The sequence below is a fragment of the Gracilinanus agilis genome, chromosome 2 (assembly GCF_016433145.1).
Source record: "Gracilinanus agilis isolate LMUSP501 chromosome 2, AgileGrace, whole genome shotgun sequence".
In the NCBI taxonomy this organism is placed as follows: Eukaryota; Metazoa; Chordata; class Mammalia; order Didelphimorphia; family Didelphidae; genus Gracilinanus; species Gracilinanus agilis.
In genome coordinates this window covers 422566216-422584634 of record NC_058131.1, presented here as the reverse complement: position 1 = coordinate 422584634, position 18419 = coordinate 422566216, and the positions used below count along the sequence as shown (strand labels likewise).

The 18419-nt window shown below is 44.5% G+C and overlaps 1 protein-coding gene across 1 annotated transcript in view; it reads right to left on the bottom strand.

Annotated features, from left to right (window-relative positions):
- Nucleotides 1–847: 847 nt before the first annotated feature.
- The window catches only part of ASPG (asparaginase), a 155126-nt gene continuing 137554 nt past the window's right edge, over nucleotides 848–18419 (bottom strand). Inside the window, 6 exon segments of the mRNA XM_044659912.1 lie at nucleotides 848–987; nucleotides 1239–1374; nucleotides 1971–2087; nucleotides 5811–5945; nucleotides 16845–16873; nucleotides 16876–16906. Coding sequence (XP_044515847.1) covers nucleotides 848–987; nucleotides 1239–1374; nucleotides 1971–2087; nucleotides 5811–5945; nucleotides 16845–16873; nucleotides 16876–16906 — 588 coding nt within the window.

Here is an 18419-nt window from a genome sequence, read left to right as displayed (position 1 = left end):
TGTGTGCGTGTGAGAAAGAGAGAGACAGACCAACAAACAGGCAGAGACAAGACAGAGATAGAGAAACAGACAGGGTGTATAAATGAGAAAAGACGAAAATGATCTCGTCCCAGCTGAGCCCCACACCTTGGGAAACAAGTTCCATCCCTCGTCGTCGCCTCCCTCTCCCCGAGGCTCCACGCCCCCACCCCCGCTACCTGGCCGCCCCCACGTTCGACCCCAGATGCCCCAACAGGGCCGTGAGAACTCAGCTACGCCTGGGCGGGCGCCCGCTTCCCTAGGGTGGAACGGGGCTGGGCTCAGGTGGGACCGAGGTTGGGCGCGGCGGCCCGGGGCGCAGGCGGGGTGGGCTGGTCGGCCGGCTGGACGTTGCCGACTCTGATCAAGTGGTCCTAAACATTTCACAATTTCTATACAGAACTGTTGAACTGTTAAGAACCACTGGACCAGGGCAGCTGAGAGTCTGGGTCGAAAAGCCGGGGTGAGAGATTGCAGCCCATCCAGGTCTCCCCTCGACAAAACTTGCATCCTCCAGGCGACTGTTGAAGCTCTAGCTCAGACCTAAAGAGAAAAAGAACTCAGGCCTTTGCCCATTTTGCCACGCCTAAGCCGGTCTTGCAGCCCCACCCCCGCGCCTCTTTCCCAAGCCACCGATCTTGATCTCTCCCGAAGATCTCCTACCCAGAGCAAAGGCTAGCTCTGAAGTCCCCCGCGGTGCCCTGATCGCCTGACCAACTCCCAAGTCGGAAGGAGCAAACGCTGTCTAAGCTCCCTTCCAGCCCCAAATCCTATGATTCCTCTGCCCGGGATCCTATACCATCCTCCCCAGCCAGAATCTGCAGCGCGCCTAACCAGCAGCACCCCCTGCACAGCCCCAAGTCTTCCTCTCTGCCAACTCCTGCGCCAACTCTGGAATCTGTCCTTCGGCGCTGCGCCCCCAGCGCAATCTGGTCTTCTGGTCCGGTGCTTCCCCCGCAACCTGCCGTCCTTTAACCCCTGAGTAAATTTAAATCTAGACGAGACTCTAAGCAAAGCCGTTTTCTCCCCTCAAGCACTGGCCCTCTGAGCAACTCGCTCTTACCTAACCGTACCTATGCAAAGTCAATCTTCCACTGCGAGTCTGCAGAGTCCCTGGAGTCTTCCCCCTTGCCTAAACCCCGAAGACTGTGACTTGGTACTGCTCCTCTTGAGCAACAGCCTGATTCCTGGTACCCCTAGGTGCTGGTACCCCTTCTCACCCGTAGCTATGCGCCTTCCCGGCCTCCAGCCCCAGCGGCTTCGACGTGAAGCCCCATTCCGAGCTGCCCGGCCAGGAGTAGGCAGGGTAAGGGTGCTGGGAGGCCGGGACCTCAGTCTTCGGAGTCCCGCTGGGGCCTGGTCCGACCCACGGGGATAGTGGTTACCCCAGGGCGCCGTGGGCGCTCAGAGCCTTAGCCAGCTCAGGGCTTCTTATATACTCGCCGGCACCCGCCCGCCCTCCCTCCCGCGAGGGCTAGGAATGCAGTCCAGCCGCCCCACAAGACCAGTTTTTCAGGGCTCCTCCGCCATCCGTGGGGCGGGCCGGGGTGGCTGCTTTGTGTTTGATTTGGTTTAACCCTCCTTGGGGGCCCAGAGACGTCAGTGCAGAGAGCGTCTGCCCTGTTTGGCCCTGGCCCCATTCCCATCCCCACCCCCAACCCTTGGCCGCCCAGGCAGTCCCTCTGTCTGCCTGGGGTTCCTCCAGGAGCCTCTCCCTCCCCACCCCACCTCCAACAAGTGGAAGGTGACTGCCCAGTTCCCGGAAGGTCTGAGGGGTGAGGTGCATGCTTCCACCCCAGATCATAGCAGCCTCCTGGCTCCCTTGCCCCTTCTCAGGCTCTGCCCCCCCCCCCAAATGAGTGCCCCACCATCTTCCCCTCTTAGGTAAGGCAGGAGGACATGGCCGGGGAAGGGAGGCTGAGCAGGGCCTCTAAGTGTCAGGCTCACAATACCCTGCCCATGGAATACTCTGCATGTCTCGGAAGGCCTTCAATGGAAACTAAATAGCCAAATATTGTGTCCACCGTGTGCGCAGCAGCAGCAGCAGCAGCAGCAGCAGCGTGCCCTGGCTAGGGGGAATTATAAGTTTATAAAAGATAAGGTCCACATCCTCTCTGAGTTGATGGTTCAGTCCTACACTTACAAAGGTAACACCAACAAACTTCTTTGGAAAGCCTACTGAAGGCAGAGCCTTCATGGAACCTGGGAATCCTAAGATCATAATTTTAGAACTGAAAGGGCCTTCAGAGGTCACCCAGTCCAACCTCCTCATTTTACAAGTGAGAAAACAGGCCCAGAGAGGCTTCTAAGTGATTTGCCCAAGTGTAAACAGATAGTAAGTGGCAGAATCTTGATATGAATCCAAGTTCTTTGGCTGCAGTACAGCTAGGTGGCACAGTAGATAGAGTGTTGGGCCTCCAGTCAAGAAGACCCAAGTTCAAATCTGGCCTCAGATGTTCTCTGACTGTGGGATCCTGAGCAAGTCACTTAATTCCCGTTTGCCTTAATCCACTGGAGAAAAAACTGGCAAACCACTCATTATCTTTGCTAAAAGAACCCCATATAGAGTCACAAAGAGTCAGAAGAGAGTTAAAACAACAGCAAAAACTCCTTATACTGCACCTGAATTATAGTTGTAAGCAACTACAGCATTTCATCCTGTTTTTATTTGTGGCAGATCTCAGAACCTCCATGTCTTCTCATCCTTTAGAATTCCCATTCATGCCTGGCAACATTTTATTTTTATTATTTATTTCTTGCATTATTTATTTATTTATTGCTCTAGTCAATAAAGTTTATTGAGTACCTACCCCATGCAAAGTACTATGCTAAGTCTGGGAATACAAAGGGAAAAAAAATGACTAATTACCTGTCCTCCAGGAGCTGAGAGGATATTGGGAAAGATATGGCATGTACGTATGTATGTATAATATGTTAGAGTAACAAGATAAAGGAGAGATTCAAATAAAGTGATCTGTGAAAATCTGAGGAAGAAGGAACTTTCTGGAGAAGGTTGGGGAGGAAGAACATCAAGGAAGACTTCATGGAAGAGATGACACTGGCTGAGCTTTGAAGGAAAGCGATTTTGAAAGGCAGAAATGAGGAGGGAATGCATTTTAAACATGAGAGACAACTTGAACAAACCCATGGAAGTATAAGAGGGCACAGCTGTGCCACTCACTACCTAAAAAACATTGGACAAGTCACTTGTCCCCTTTGCATTTTGGTTTCTTCCTCTGTAAAAGGACCACACAGACTTTAAAGGACCCTTCCAACCCTGGAGCTATGATTCCAAGATCAGAAGCCAGGTTCAGGGAAGTAGTAGTCCAATGTGGCTGGAAAGTGTATGTTTTGAAGGGGAGAAATGTGAAGTAAAGCCAGAAAAACAAAACAAAGCCAGATTGCAGAAGGTCCTAAAAGTGAGTTTACAGGGCAGTTAGGAGACTAAGCAGATTGAAAGCCTGGAGATGGAGGGTCCTGGGTTCAAATCTGACCTCCTAGCTGTGAAACCCTAGGCAAGTCACTTAACCTCAATTACCCAGGCTTTACTGCTTTTCCACCTTGGAACCAATACACAGTATTGATTCTAAGACAGAAGGTAAGAGTTATTTTTAAGAATCAAGGGGAAAAAAGGCAGGTTACGGAGTTGACATTTTATCCTGGAAGAAGAGCTGAATTTCTAAAGGTTTTTGAACAGGGGAGTGACATGGTCAGACCTGTTCCATAGGAAGATGATTTTGGCAGCTGTGTGAAGCCTGGATTGAAGAGGGGAGAGATTGAAGTCAGGGAGGCCAATTAGGAAGCTATTATAATTGTTCAAGTGAGTGGTAATGAGGGGCTGAACTGGAGTGGAGGCCATGTGAGCGAAGACAAGGCAGGGATGGAAGAGATTTTCAGGAGGTAGAGTAGGCAGGCCTTGGCAACCGACTGAATCTGAGGTGTGAGGGAGAGAGAAGAGTCAGGTTTCAACCTTAGGAGGAAAGCAATGCAGGCAACAGAAATCGGGAAGTTAGGAGGGAGGGACAAGTTTTGAGGAGAAGAAGATGAGTTCAGGTTGCTACATGTTAAGTCTGAGATGCCAAGCAGGACATCCAAAATGGTGATACTCATCTGGTAGTTGGAGACCTGGGGCTGGAATACTGGGAAGAGAACAGAGCTGGATTTAAAGATTTGGGAGTCATTTGCATAAAGATAATACCTGAACCTGTGACTCAGATGAGATCAGATGAGATCATAGGGAGAAGAGAAGAGGGCCAAGCACAGATCCTTGGAGGGTGGGAAGTAGCAGGATGATAATAAACCCTTTAAAGAAGCTTAGAAGGAACAATCTGGCAAGAAAGAGGGGAACCAGAAAAGGGTAATGTTATAACAGACGCCAGAGGAGAGAGTATCTAAGAGGAGGAGGCAAACAATGCCAAATATTGCAGCAAAGTCCAGGAGGCTGAGAACTATCTACCCAGAAAACCTCCTCCACAGAAGACCCACGAGTCTGCCGAAGATTCCTTTAGTTTTGCAGGAGCGCTGGGTTAATCCACAATGTCACTACACAAATTAAGAGGTCTGAAGTAGAGCCAACAAGGCAGGTTGGGCTGAAAGCCAGCAGCCAGAAACAGAGACCTCTTATTGTTCTAAACAGACTATTTCCCCCAGAGTGCTTTCCCTGAATACTCTAACCAACATGGAGCCCTGTCTTCTGGGATCCTGGAGGTAAATAGGGATCAGATCAGGAAGTTTTGTGGAGGAATTGTTGCCTGAATCTACTAGGATTTCAATAGGAAGAGATAAGGAGCAGAGAAGCCAGTTTACACAAGTGAACAGAGGTAGGAAAGGATAAGATTAGATGGAGGAATTATGTAGTCCGATTTGACCTAAGAGCGTATAGAGAGGTATCAAGGCTCTTCATGATCCTTGAATATCAGATTGAGAAATTTGGACCTTATCCTGTAGACAATGGGGAGCCATTGAAAGTTTTGTTTTGTTTTGAAAATGGGTGTCACCCGGAGAGCCCTGTGCAATAGGAAGATGGCCCTGGCAGAAGTGGAGAGAATAGAGTAAAGGAGAGATGAATTAGAACAGACTGTTAGTCCAGGCGAGAGGTGAACAAGGCACTGCATTAGTATCAAGCTGGAGGAACAAAATTATTGAGGTGAAACAGAGATGGTAACATGCAACTAAAAGTAATCAGGATGTCCTGGACCTAAAGTCCAGAGATTCCAGGTCAGAAGGGCACAAGTTGGCCACTTTCCCAGCCAATTAACTCCTTCAAGCCCTTTTTAAAAAATTAGTCCTGGGAGTTAGTTCCAACCCTTGCTTTTGTGAATTTGACAGGCTCCTCAGTCCACTAAACCTTAGTTTCCCCAGTGAGGCAGTTGGTCACTAGGTCCTCTCTAAGGTCTAACTTTTTCCAGGCTTGGATGTATTCTGTGTTCTATGATTCTTTCAGCTTTGACACCTTATTTTCTAAAGCCCTGATTGGCTTTTGGTAGAATTCTGAAAGGTCTGATACTTTCCTGAATTGTGCCAAAAAGGAGGGAAAGAGAAAAGGGGATGAGAAGGTACCCATCCTGGGCGTAGGAGGAAGAAGAGAATCTGGAAACTGTCTAGACCTATGCCAGGGCCACTGGCATCCTGAAACCTTTATGCCAAGGAATGGTTTGCTAGCTTCTTGTCTTCTGACTTCTTCATTTACCCCTAGAACTCAGGATCCCAAGGAGCCTGAACCCTCTGAAGAAGGGTTTCGGTCTGGCCCTGGATGAAATTTTGAAGTGAGTCAAAACTATCTTCAGCTTTACCCCTTTGGTGTCCTTTGGCCCACTTGAGAGAGCTCCAGCACCACCCCCATAAGCAGAGCCTGGGGCCATTCCAGAGGAAAATGTCCCAACAAACTTATTCACACAGCGGTGCTGGGGAAGGCTGTGGGGCACCTGCTAAGGGAGGAGAGGGTCCCATTTTAATGGAAGAAACTAGAGGGCACTGCTCAGCCCCAGGGATAAGGCATGAAAGGTGGTATTTCAGGTAATGAGGCAAACAAGCATAAGGGGGAATCTTCAGGCAGGGAGAACATACTTAAACCCTGTATTTTATGCCATGGAGGCAAAGTCCTGTCAGCCTTTAATGGAGTGTGTGCATGGATATGTAAACCCACAAAGGAATGGGTCCAAATGAGTGACTATGCACATTTTTTTGGCATGCATTTGTGTGTCTATGCAAGTGTATATGAAGTGTATAGATTGTATGTGCATGTATGAGGATGTTTATATACACATGAATACATGTATGTGGGTATTCATGTATGTTTAGGAATGTCTACATGTGCTGATGGAGAGGAATGAACATTTTGGAGTCAGTAGACCTGGGTTCTAGTGCCAGCAATGGAACTGTGGCACATGGGACTCCTGGGATACATGAGCAATACGTCTACTTCTCCAAGCTCAGTTTCTTCTTCGGTAAAATGAGGATAATAACACAACTCACAGAGTTGTATTTCAGTCATTTTTCAGTCATGTCTTACTCTTGATGACCACATTTGGGGTCTCTTAGAAAAGATCCTGGAGTGGTTTTATCATTTCTTTCTCCAGTTCAACTGACAGATGAGGAAACTAAGGTAAACGAGGTGAAATGATTTGCTCAAGGTCACACAGCTAGAAAGAATATAGACCTATATAAATGTGAGGTGTTACTATTATTTTGTGTCTAGGCATGTGTGGGTGCCTAGGACTGTGTCTGAATAGAAGTGAAATATATTATATAATGTCAATTATTTTATATTATATTGTTATGCATTAATTATTATTAATAATATATAATACATCACACAAATATATAAATACATATAAATATGTGTTATATATAAATATAAAATACAAGTGAAAAACTGAGGGTATACACAAGATCAGAGATTTAGAGTTGTAAGAGTTGGGGCATTACTCAAGGTTACATAGGGGATAAGAGTCTGATTTTGAAGCCAGGTCCCCAAACCCCACATCTAGTGCTCTTCCCACTGTTGTTGTTTAGTCATTTTTTTCAGTCGTGCCTTAACTCTTTGTGATCCCATTTGGGTTTTTTTTTGGCAAAGATACCAAAAAAAAAAAAAAAAAAGACTGGTTCGTCATTTCCTTCTCCAGCTCATTTTACAGAGGAGGAAACTGAGATAAACCGAGTCAAATGACTTGCCCAGGTTCACACAGCTTGTGATCTTGTGATGGGGTCTGATCTGAGCTCAGATCCTGACTCCAGGTCCGGTGCTCTGCCTACTGTGCCAGACTCTGTGTGTGTTCCTTTGTGTATACATGTACATTGGTTAACTATGAGTGTGTCTATCCTTTTCTAGCCCTCCCCCAGCCTTGCAGCTGAGACAGAGCTATCCTACACACAGGAGTGTAGATGTTTATAGATGATTAAGTCACTTTCCCAGAGAGGGAAGCATAGGTGGAGCTGGTCACAACTCCTCTACCTCCTCCCAATACAAGATCCAGGGTCCCCCATTCCTCTTGCCCCTAGACCTGGGCACTGGGCACTGAGGCTTTCTGGCCCCTGCCATTTCTTCTGGGAGTCAGTAGGTGGTTCTTCACTCATATCCAACTCTTCGTGGCCCCATTTGGGAGTTTTCTTGGCAAAGCTACGAGAGTAGTTTGCCATTTCCTTCTCCCACTCATTTGACAGATGAGGAAACTGAGACAGTGTTAAGTGACTTGCCCAGGGTCACATAATAAGTATCTGAAGGTGGATTTGAACTCAGGTCTTCCTGACTTCGGGTCTACTGTGCCACCTAGCTGACCCTAAATCCTGAGTGACCATGGAAAATACATTGATGTCTCCAAGTCTCAGGAAGGAGAGTAAGAACAGGAGACTCAGACCTCATTTCTGCCTCTGCCTCTCTCACTGCCCAGTGAAAAGTTTCTCGTGGCACATGGACTGAAGCAGGACATTAGATACCAATTAGACACAGATACGGGGGCAGAAAAGTTGTTCCACTCACCAAAGGCCTTTCCAGCAAATGCAATTTGCCCCTCACCTCACAGGGCTTAAAGGAAGGGATCTTAGAAATTATCCGATCTTAGATCCTTATTTTACAAGGCAAGAAACCGAGGCGCACAGAAAGGAATGAAGCGACTCCCCCAATTTGTAACAGATTCAGGTTCTGAATTTAAGCATTTTGACCCCATGGTCAGTATTCTTTTCAACATATCCCAGCCCTAGCTGGACTTTATGATCCTAGCAACAAGGGAAGGGAACAATGTACCCTTTGGCTTCACTGAGAATATTGATCCAGGTGGCAGCAGGTGGTATCCCTATTTTTTTGCACAGAGGACACTTCATGAATTTGAGGGCCAAAAGCTGTCAACATGATGGGCCAATGGAACAAAGGAAACAAGCATTGGGCTCCTCCTATGTTTGAGACAACTGAGGCTTATACCCGGGGGTCAAACAGCTGGCAAATGTCTGAGGCCATATTTGATCTGGGGTCTTCCTGATACTCACTTGGCTGCCTCCTACAAGGTTTGAGAATCCTCAGGAAGGATCTATGACTATATGAATTCTGACTCAGTGGGATTTAGGAATTTCCTAGTCATAAGACAGAAGAAGGACCGAGTATTTACATTTGACTGGGTGACTCTCAAACTGGAAGGAATGTTAAGTCATAGAAGATCAGATTTCAGAGCTGGAAGAGTCCTTAGGGGGCATGTAATCCAACTCTCATTTTATAGATAGGGAAAATGAGGCAGAAGAGAAGGGATTCGCCTGAGGTCAGAAATGAGCCAGCAGAAGAGATGGGACCAAAACCCAGATCTTAACGCCCACTTGGCTTCTTCCACTGTTCTGTTCTGCCACACTGTTTATGAAACCCTCAGCCCCAAACACCTTTCTTCCCCTTGGCCCCCAGTCCATGTTGGTGTTCTTTCCTGCAGCTCTAAAGTAAAGGGTCAGAAGCCAGGAGAGATGAGGCAACTCTCTAAAAGAAAACAGAAGGTACAGATGCTTCTTTGCTGGGTGACCCTGGAGAAGTCGCTTAACCCTGTATGCCTGGCCCTTGCCCTTCTGTCTTAAATTCGTTACTACGACAGAAAGCAAAGATTTTTTTTAAAAGGAAGAAAAATAGATACAGGAAGTCCCAGGTTCAAATCTGGCTTCAGACTCTTCCCAGCTGTGTGACCCTGGGTAAGTCACTTAACCACCACCACCACCACCACCACCATTGCCTAGCCCTTATCGCTCTTCTATCCTGGAACCAATACATAGCATTGATTCCAAGATGGAAGGTGAGGGTTTTTAAAAAAGAAAAAAAGAAAACACAGATTCCAAGACTGCCTTATTCTCTGGGTTCTTCATTGTGCAAGGCCCAGAATGATATCTGAAGGAGAATCTTGAATGCCATGAAGCTACTTTGCACACAAATAGTTGGTTCCCCCTGCCAACCAACACCTCCAAGACACAGGAGAAATCCAGGTGACAGGGCAGGGGGAGCTGGGCAGCCCCAGGGATTGCACACCCTCAATTATGCTGAAAAACATGGCCCATTGCCATTCTGGCCCATGGCTGTTCTCTCCAGTTCTACGCTACCCAATCACGGGCTCTTAAGAAGATCTGAATGGGTTCAGCACATAGTGGTGCTTAGTATAAGTTTCAGCTTTTTCATTAACTAAAGCTCCAAAAATGTTCCTTGGCCACCCTTATGGCACTTGGCCTTATGTTATCACTATTCCTCTGCAAGAGAATGTAAGGAAGCTTCTTGAGGGAATTTCCTTTTTGCTTTTGTGTATCTCCAAGGCCTCAGACACAGTTGCATAGGGCCCAGAACCGGACCCAGGATTTCACCGACAGAGAAGTCCTAGGTGAGGAAACTCCCTCTGACATGAAGGCTGACACCTTTTCTACAGCCAATAATCCTCAGAGAGCTTCCTAGAACACTAAGAGGTTAAGTGACTTACCCACTGTCACATAGATCACAAAGATGGGGGGATTGAGCCCCAAGTGCTAGGTCCTCCAGTCAGTGTTCTGCCAACCAAGACCCCCCCCCCCCACTTCCTACTTCTGATCTCACCCTGATCCCAGAGGTTTGGACAAAAAGGCATTCTCCCTTCTTAGTTCTCCTGTGCCCTCCAGTCCTATTACTCAATTCTGCTGTTCAAAGCACTTTGCAGGGTCTCAGATGCTCTCTTGGGTGGGTCATGGGTAGGGGGCAAGTGGCTATTGGGTTTTTCATTCAATAAACTGGTGGTTTCTTGCCAGCTGCTTGGAGGAAAAAATGGGACCTGAACTCTGGTCTTCCTGGCTCTGAGTCCCACTCTATTCACTGTGCTTATCTTCAAGAACAGAGATGTCAATCATGCAGCCCAGGTGAAGATACAGCCCACAACATTCCCAAGAAAATGTAATCGAGAAATAAAAAAATGCAAGAAGACAGATAATGCCAGTGTGTGCAGCCTGTAGAGATTCTTGTCTGGTTTAGGGACCCCCATTCCTATTTGAGTTTAACACTACTGCTCTCGAAGCACTTGGTATTCAAATCTGGCCTCAGATACTTCCCAGCTGTGTGACCCTGGGCAAGTCACTTAACTCCCATTGCCTAGCCTTTACCACTCTTCTGCCTTAGAACCAATACACAGTATTGATTCTAAGATAGAAGGTAAGGGTTAAAAAAAAAACACATATGGTCAACTACAGTAGTAAAATGAGTCTAGGATAGAAAATGAGTAGCATTTTCTGACTACCAGGGCTAGAAGACATTGAAAGATGGTCCCAAGAAAGTCTGTGGAGTATCAAGATTAGGGTGGTCAAACAGCTCTCTTGGAAATAGGGTAAAGGGTGCCCTGTTTCAAAATGAGGAATACTCCAAATGATAACCCTCATGTGTATAGTGCTTTACAGTCAACAAAGAGTTTTCTTCAAAATGAGCCTGTGAGGTTGGTAGTATTAATTACCACCCCCATTTTAAAGATGACAAAACAGAGGCTCAGAGACTCAATAATGTGCCCTCTGTGATACAGTAAGCATGAGAATCAGGGCTCGAATCCGGGTATTCTGACTCTAAATCAAAACAACTCTACCTTTCATAATGAGATTCCTTCCAGCCTACAGATGGATCCAGTCAGCTTTCACATGGCCATGCCAATGAAGAGTGCCACAGTACCATAGGAATGTATAATCTAAACGAGAAAAGGCTGTGGAGGGGAAAGAGTAGGCAAGTCAGGGAAACACCTGTTCAGCAGGTCAAGGCACCTCTGAGACCTGACTGAGAGGCAGAAGAGAAACACAATCTACCTCGCCACAAATAATCTTGTAATGCAATTCACTTAGAATAGCCTGTCTTTCCGGGTGAGTGGATTAAAAATATTTATACAATAAATGTCTCTAGTGTTCAAGACTGTGATTGGACCTAAGGACCCAAAGATGGAGATGACACAGACCTTACTCTGAGCTTACAATCTCATGAGAAGGAAGGACGATGGCACAAGTAGCTGGTACAAGGGGGAGTGAGACGAGTAAAGAGAGGGCCAGGGTATGAGAAACTAAAGGAAAGAAAGATTGCTTTTCACCAAAAAAAGAGGTTATAAAGGGTTTCATAGAGATCATGTCCAAACTGGGTCATGAAAAACAGGGAGGACTTCAACATGTGGAGATGGCCATAGAAAGGAAATCCATTCAAGGAACAGAGAACAGTGTGAACAAAGGCAGGCAAAGGATGGGGATGAACAGTAATTTTGTTTTTTCTGACAGTTTTCTCTTTTAACTTGATTTTTAAAAAATATTTTTCCATGTTTACATGATTCATTTTCTTTCCCTCCCCTCCTTCCCTCCCTCCTTCCCAGAGCCAAAACCTTCCACTGGGTTATAAAAACTGAACAGTAATTTTTTTTAATCTCATTTTTATATAACAGTTTTAAATCTGTAATGCATCATATTCTTTCGGGAAGGTAATTTTGAACTAATCACAAAAAGTTATTATAATGTGACCAAGGAGAGATGCCACTACTAGATCTCTATCCCAAAGAGGAAAGCAAGAGAAAAAAAAATTTATCTGTACAAAAATATTTATGGTTGCTCTTTTGTGGGTGGCAAAGTGAGTAGGTGCCCATCAATGGAGGAATGGCTGAACAAGTTATGGTATGTATATAATGGAATACTAATAGGCTGGAGGGGGAGGGGGGCACCGCAGTAGCTCAGTGGATTGACAGCCAGACCTACAGACAAAAGGTCCTGGATTCAAATCTGGTCTCAGACATTTCCTAACTGTTTGACCCTGGACAAGTCATTTAATTCCCATCGCATAGCCCTTCTTCCTTGGAACCAATATACAATATTGATTTTTAAATGGAAGGTAAGATTAAAAAAAAAAAAGATGACAGGGACAATTTCAGAGAAAACTAGGAATAAATAGAAAAAGAGTGAGGTGAGCAGAACCAGAAAACAATTTATGAAATAATAATATTGTAATGACAAACGACTTTGAAAGATCCAAACTCTGATCGATACAATGACCAACCACAGTTCTAGGGGACTCAAGATAAAACATGGTAAACATCTTCTGATAGAAAGGAATCAGATGGTGGAAAGAGACATATTTTTTGGATACAACCCATGAAGAAATGTATTTTCCTTTTTCCTATATTTATAACCAGGGTTTTTATTTTTCCTGTTTGGAAAGTGTTGCCACCAAAAAAAAAAAAAAAAAGACAGGGAAAGAAAGAAAAAGGCAGAGATCACTGAAACAAATTTCTGAAAATAAAAAGAAGACAAGAAAGAATCACAAAAAATTTTTAAAGTAACATTGCTTTTATTACATTTTTAAAAAACAATCAAGCTATCCATTATAGAGTCACAGTTTCATGTTCTCTTTCTGTTCTAATGGGTATGTGGAAATGATCATTTTAGTTGATGTTTATTTAGTTTGGAATTTTTTTAATGATTACTCAGGCAGTGGTGTGAAACATGGATTGAAGGGAGATGATGGAGACAGGGAGACCAATTAAGAGGCTGTTAAAATAGTCTAGGTGAGAAAAGGTGAGAAATTAATACAAGGATGGTTTCTGAGTGGAGCAGAGGGGCTCAATGCAAGAAACATTGTGAGGATATAATTGACAAAACTTAGCAACTAGTTAGATACAAAGGGTGAGAGGTGGAAGAATCAAAGATGATTCTAGTGTTTCAGCTGAATGATAGGGAAGGAGGGTGCCAGCAATACAAATTCAGAGGATATGGGAAAACGCAGGCTTAGAAGAGGAGATGATGAGCTCAGTTTTCATTAGACCATAGATTTATTCTCTGAAGGGACATTAGAGGCCAGTGAGTCCAATATCTTCACTCATGGAAGAAACTGAGTCTTAAAGAAGAAAGGGAATTACTTAAAATTTTCAAACAATGTACAAACTAAAAGGGACCTTAGAGATCATTTTGCATAATCATCTTTTAAAAAATAAAAGGGCAAACTGAGACCCAGAGAAGGGCAAAGAAGGGAACCTATCCAAGTTTATAGAGCAAATAAGTGTTAATATGTGGAATCCAAAATCAGTTCTTACGACTTCCATTCAATGACACATTAATTTTACCAATAAGCTTGCTCTATTCAAAGAGACTAATTTTCAAGGTTCAAAATAAAATGTTGAGTGGGTGCTTCCCTCACCCCCTCCATGACAGATATGCCAACAACTAAGATACCAGACATTAGCAAATATCCTTCTTAAAAAATGAAAACCTAGAATGTTAGGGTGATACAAATGCTGTTTCAAACAGAGCCTTCAGGAAGGCTTTAGATATTGAAAATTTTTATATGTGCCAAAGCAGTATTAAATTAAACACAAGGGACAAAAACTTGCCAGTTCTGCAACAGGTATGGTTGTAATGAACAGCATCAGTATTGACTCTACCCCTCCACCCCCACAAATCACCTTAAAAAAAAATTCAGTTCCTAACAGGTATGAGTCTTTGTTCTCATATGGACATCAGTGCCTCTGTTGGAGAAAAATGCATAAAAATAAATGTCAACTGGAATCAAAGATACAAATATATAGTAGGTCACAGGGCCTTCATCTCATTTTGGAAGTATAAATAACTTGTCAAGATCAGTGAGGTTCAATGAGAAGGCTGTGTAAAATAATTAGCAGAGGATGGAGCTTAAAAACATAGAAGATTTGAGTGTCCCCATCGTTTGGAGGCAGTGGGAAGGGAAAGTAAAGAAGGAAACAAGAGTTTCTTCCCTTCCCTCATCCCTCATCCTGACTCCTTCCCTCCCCCAGTCACTAATAAGAGGGAGGAGGGAAGTCAATCTCAGCTCCCACAGTGGAGGGTCTTGGGCAGCAGTTTCTCAAAAGTTCTCCTTCTCCTCTGAGTGTCAGATGCATCACAGCATGTCACACCTAAAAAGTACACAAAAAAGATCTGAGGTTAAGTTGTACCTCCTCCAGGAAGCTTTCCCTACATTCTCCTTCTCCTCTTCCTCCTTTTTTTTTTTTTAAATTAAAATTATGATTTTATGTGTAGTTAGCTCTAGGTCAAGCAGATGTTACTAACACCAACCCTTTATTGTAGTCTTAGAGAGTTACTAAAAGCCCTGAAAGGTTCTCTCACCTCCACCCTGTTCTCTTTCAGCTGACCTCATAGATCACTTAATATCTGGTCACCTGGACCCACTATCTGATGTTACTGTTCAAAGTTCTTTTATATGTGGGTTTTGCCTCCCCAGACCAAGAGCTTCATAAAATCAAGCCTTGGAGGAGCTCCTCCTCTATCGCCAAAAACTGTGAGTTCCCAGAAGGCAAAGTCTGGCTCAATCAACAAGCATTTATTCATTGATCAGCTCTTTCTTAGCTGTGTTGTTCAGAAGACACAAAATAGGACTTAGTTGCATCCAGAGCACAGGCCTCTATCAGGGAATTCTGATTAATTAACTGATTGACATAAGTCTGACACAGGCTCGCCAAACAGATGTCTGGTGGAAGAAGGGAAGAGAGAAGGCATTTGGAGAGATTGTCCTTAATGATCATAAAATGTTATCTATGTGTCAAACTTCCTATTAGACTCTATGAAGGCAAGGTACTTCTAAATTTCTTATCTCCCCAAAGCCTAGCATGGAACTCTGTACAGATTGTCATCTCCCTCGGAATCTTCCCTGATCCCCACCTCTGGAGGTTATATCCCTCCTCTGCTCTCTGTCAGTCTGTCTCTGACTGGCTATCTCCGACTCTCTCTCTGCTCTCTCTTTCTCTCTAGATATATATGTACATACACATACATACAATACCCACAATACAGGTACGCACGTACACACACATACATACACACGGTGGACAGAAAACCAACTTCCTAAGGAGACAGCCATGGGTTCAAGTCCTGCCTCTGACGCATATTGATTGTGTGAACTTGGGTAAGTCACTTAATTTCTCAACGCTCAAGGAAACTCTCATTAGACTACAAATTTTAAAGAAGACATGGATCAGCATTGGTAGGAGGACTTACCTCATCTGGAAGTTCCTTATACCAATGAATTCACAAGTCTTATCCTGACTTTTTGTTAATATATCACTTTCATTTCCAGATTTATTCTTCCCCTTTCCTATTCCCTTTCCAGAAAAGTCATCCTCTGGTAACAAAAATGTAAAAAGAAAACAAATATCAATCTGGCCTCAGACACTTCCTAGTATTGTGACCCTGGGCAACCCACTTAACCCCCATTTTCTAGCCCTTATCACTCTTATGTCTTGGAACCAAAATATGGTATTGATTCTAAGACAGAAGGTGAGGATTTTTTTAAAAGAGAGAACAAACAGAAAAATTAATCTATATCAGCAGTAGCCACAACGTCTCTGCAAAGATGCATTTTCTCTGTTTTCTCTCATCATCCTCTGTTCTAACATATTCTAACACTTATTCTCTATGTTCTAAATGTTCTAATATTTATCCTCTGATAGCTGTCCTCACTGTCTGTCTTTTTGTTATAGTTATTTCTCCATATGTTAATGTCTCACCCAATCCTTCCCTACTCCCACTAGATTGTGAGGCAGCTGGGTGGTACAATGAATAAAGCGCCAAGTCTCAAGTCAGAAGGACCTGGGTTCAAATCTGGCCTCAGATACTTCCTAACTTTGGGTCTCTAGGCAACTAGCCTTTGCTGCTCTTCTGTCTTAGAACTGATACTAAGACAAAAGGAGGAGTTTAAAAAAAAAAAGGAACTCACCAGCTACATGAATCTAGATAAATCACATAGCCTCAGCTTCCTCAGCTGTAAACTGTGGCTAATAATAGCACCTATCTCACAGGGATGCTGTGAGGATCAAAGGAGACAGTATTTGTTAATCACCTGGCACACATAAGTGCTGAATAAATGTTTGTTTTCTTTCAACTTAGAAAATCAACAAGTATTTAAGTTCCTAAGGTATTGTGCTAAGAGCACTGTAGATCACTCATTTTGGATTTTGTATCAGATTTAGATCAAAAAGGAACCCTAGGAGGCCAGCTAGTCCAAATCTTAGTGCTTAGGATACTTTGGATGCTCTATCAGTGATGGTGAACCTTTTAGAGACTGAGTGCCCAAGGAAGTATCTGAGGTCAGATTTGAACTCAGGGAGATGAATCTTTCTGACCCCAGGCTCAGCACTCTATCACACGTAGCTGCCCAAGGTATTTTCTTTGCATCCATCATATCTCAGTAAACTCTTCAGATGAGGTGTCCGCCTTGATTCCTGTTCTCTGAGATCCTGTACTATTTAGCACACTTGCCTGCAAGGCAAAGCTAGGGCAGAGGACCCAAAATCTTGGGAGGTGTCCGGGCTCCTGAGCTCCTTCTTTCCCCCAGCATTTGTTGCCTGGATACCTCTGTAAGTGCCCTTTACCTGGCCTCCATTTCATGGACTCTTAAGAGATTCACCAACTCCTGGTTCCCAGCAGCTTCTGCCTGCAAAGGAAGGTTGCATAGTTATTTCTGCAGCTGGGCCTGGCAGACACTCCACAAGAAAAGAAGAAAACAAACCTCTCTCAGCATCTGATGGATCAATGGTGGGCTGCTGGCCAAAGCTGGGGGGCTCTGCCTGCTAGTGCATGACCTCCCCTTCCAGCCCCCCAATCCTTCCTGAGGATGCACTGACTCCTCAGCCAGACTATGTCCCTGATGGTAAGGCCCAGATCTGCCCTTCCTCTGCCATGAAAGCTCCCTGAGGGTCTAGTTTGTTTCTCCTGTATCCTCCCACTTGAATTCTAAGACAGCAGGGCTCAGCTCTCCTCCTGCCCCCAAAATTGTGAGATCCCCAAGAGCTGGTGCTTCTAACTCAACCCAGTAATACCATGGTATCCAAAAAGTTCTTTTTTACTTGGTGGCTATAGGAATCACAGGCTGTCTGAACTGGAAATTGAATGCCTTCATTTTACAGACAAGGAAACTGAGGTCCAGGGGAAGGAAATCATGTGTACCAAGTCTTACATGGGTATAAATGGAGCATCAATTTAGAGGTCAAAGGGACTTCATCTGTCACCGTCTTTTTACAAGTGAGGAAAATGAAGCCCAGAGAGATGAGTGACTTGCCCAAGGTCACACAGATTTTAGCAGGTAGAATTTGGATTGAGGTCTCCAGTGCTCTGCCTGAAGGGGAACCAGATGCTTTTTGTTTTATCTGCACCCAGACCCTTTGCCATTACACCTGCTTTACCTATACCTGGACTGAGTCTCCACTGTTTAAGGTACTACTAACTACAGGAGATACTGGATTTATAAAGAGAGCAACTATAAAGGTGCTTAGGATACTTAGGATGATCTATATCAGTCATGGTGAACCTTTTAAAGACTGAGTGCCCAAACTGCAACCCTCATACCACATGTGAGCCCCCTGCCTTACCCCAGACATGGGGAGGGAGGAAGAGCTGCCATTGGGCTGCTGGGCAGAGAGGTGGGTGACGTGAGAAATGTCCTCAGGCGAGATCGAGAGAGGGAGGGCAGCAACCCCTTCTGGCACATGTGCCATGGGTTTGCCAACATGGCTCTATATGATTCTATGTTCTGGCTTATGGCACTGGTTTATGTCAGTGTAGCAGTTACCTTTAGGACTGTAGCAATTTCACTAATAATTGACATCTTGATCAAAAGCATGAATAAATATACAGATTGGCATAAAAAAATCAACTAATTAATTAACAAGCATTTATTAACTGCCTACTATATACAAGGCACTATAGCAGGTGCTGAGATACAAAAATAAAAATGAAACAATCAAGGACAACTAGGTGGCTCTGGTTCAATTATGAATTCAGACACTTCCTAGCTGTGTGACTCTGGGCAAGGCACTTGACCCCCATTGCCTAGCCCTTACCACTCTTCTGCCTTGGAACCAATATGGGTTCCAAGATGGAAAGTAAGAAGGGGGGGAAGAAAGAAAAGAATCAATCCCTGCTGCCAAGAACTTACATTCTATTGAGGG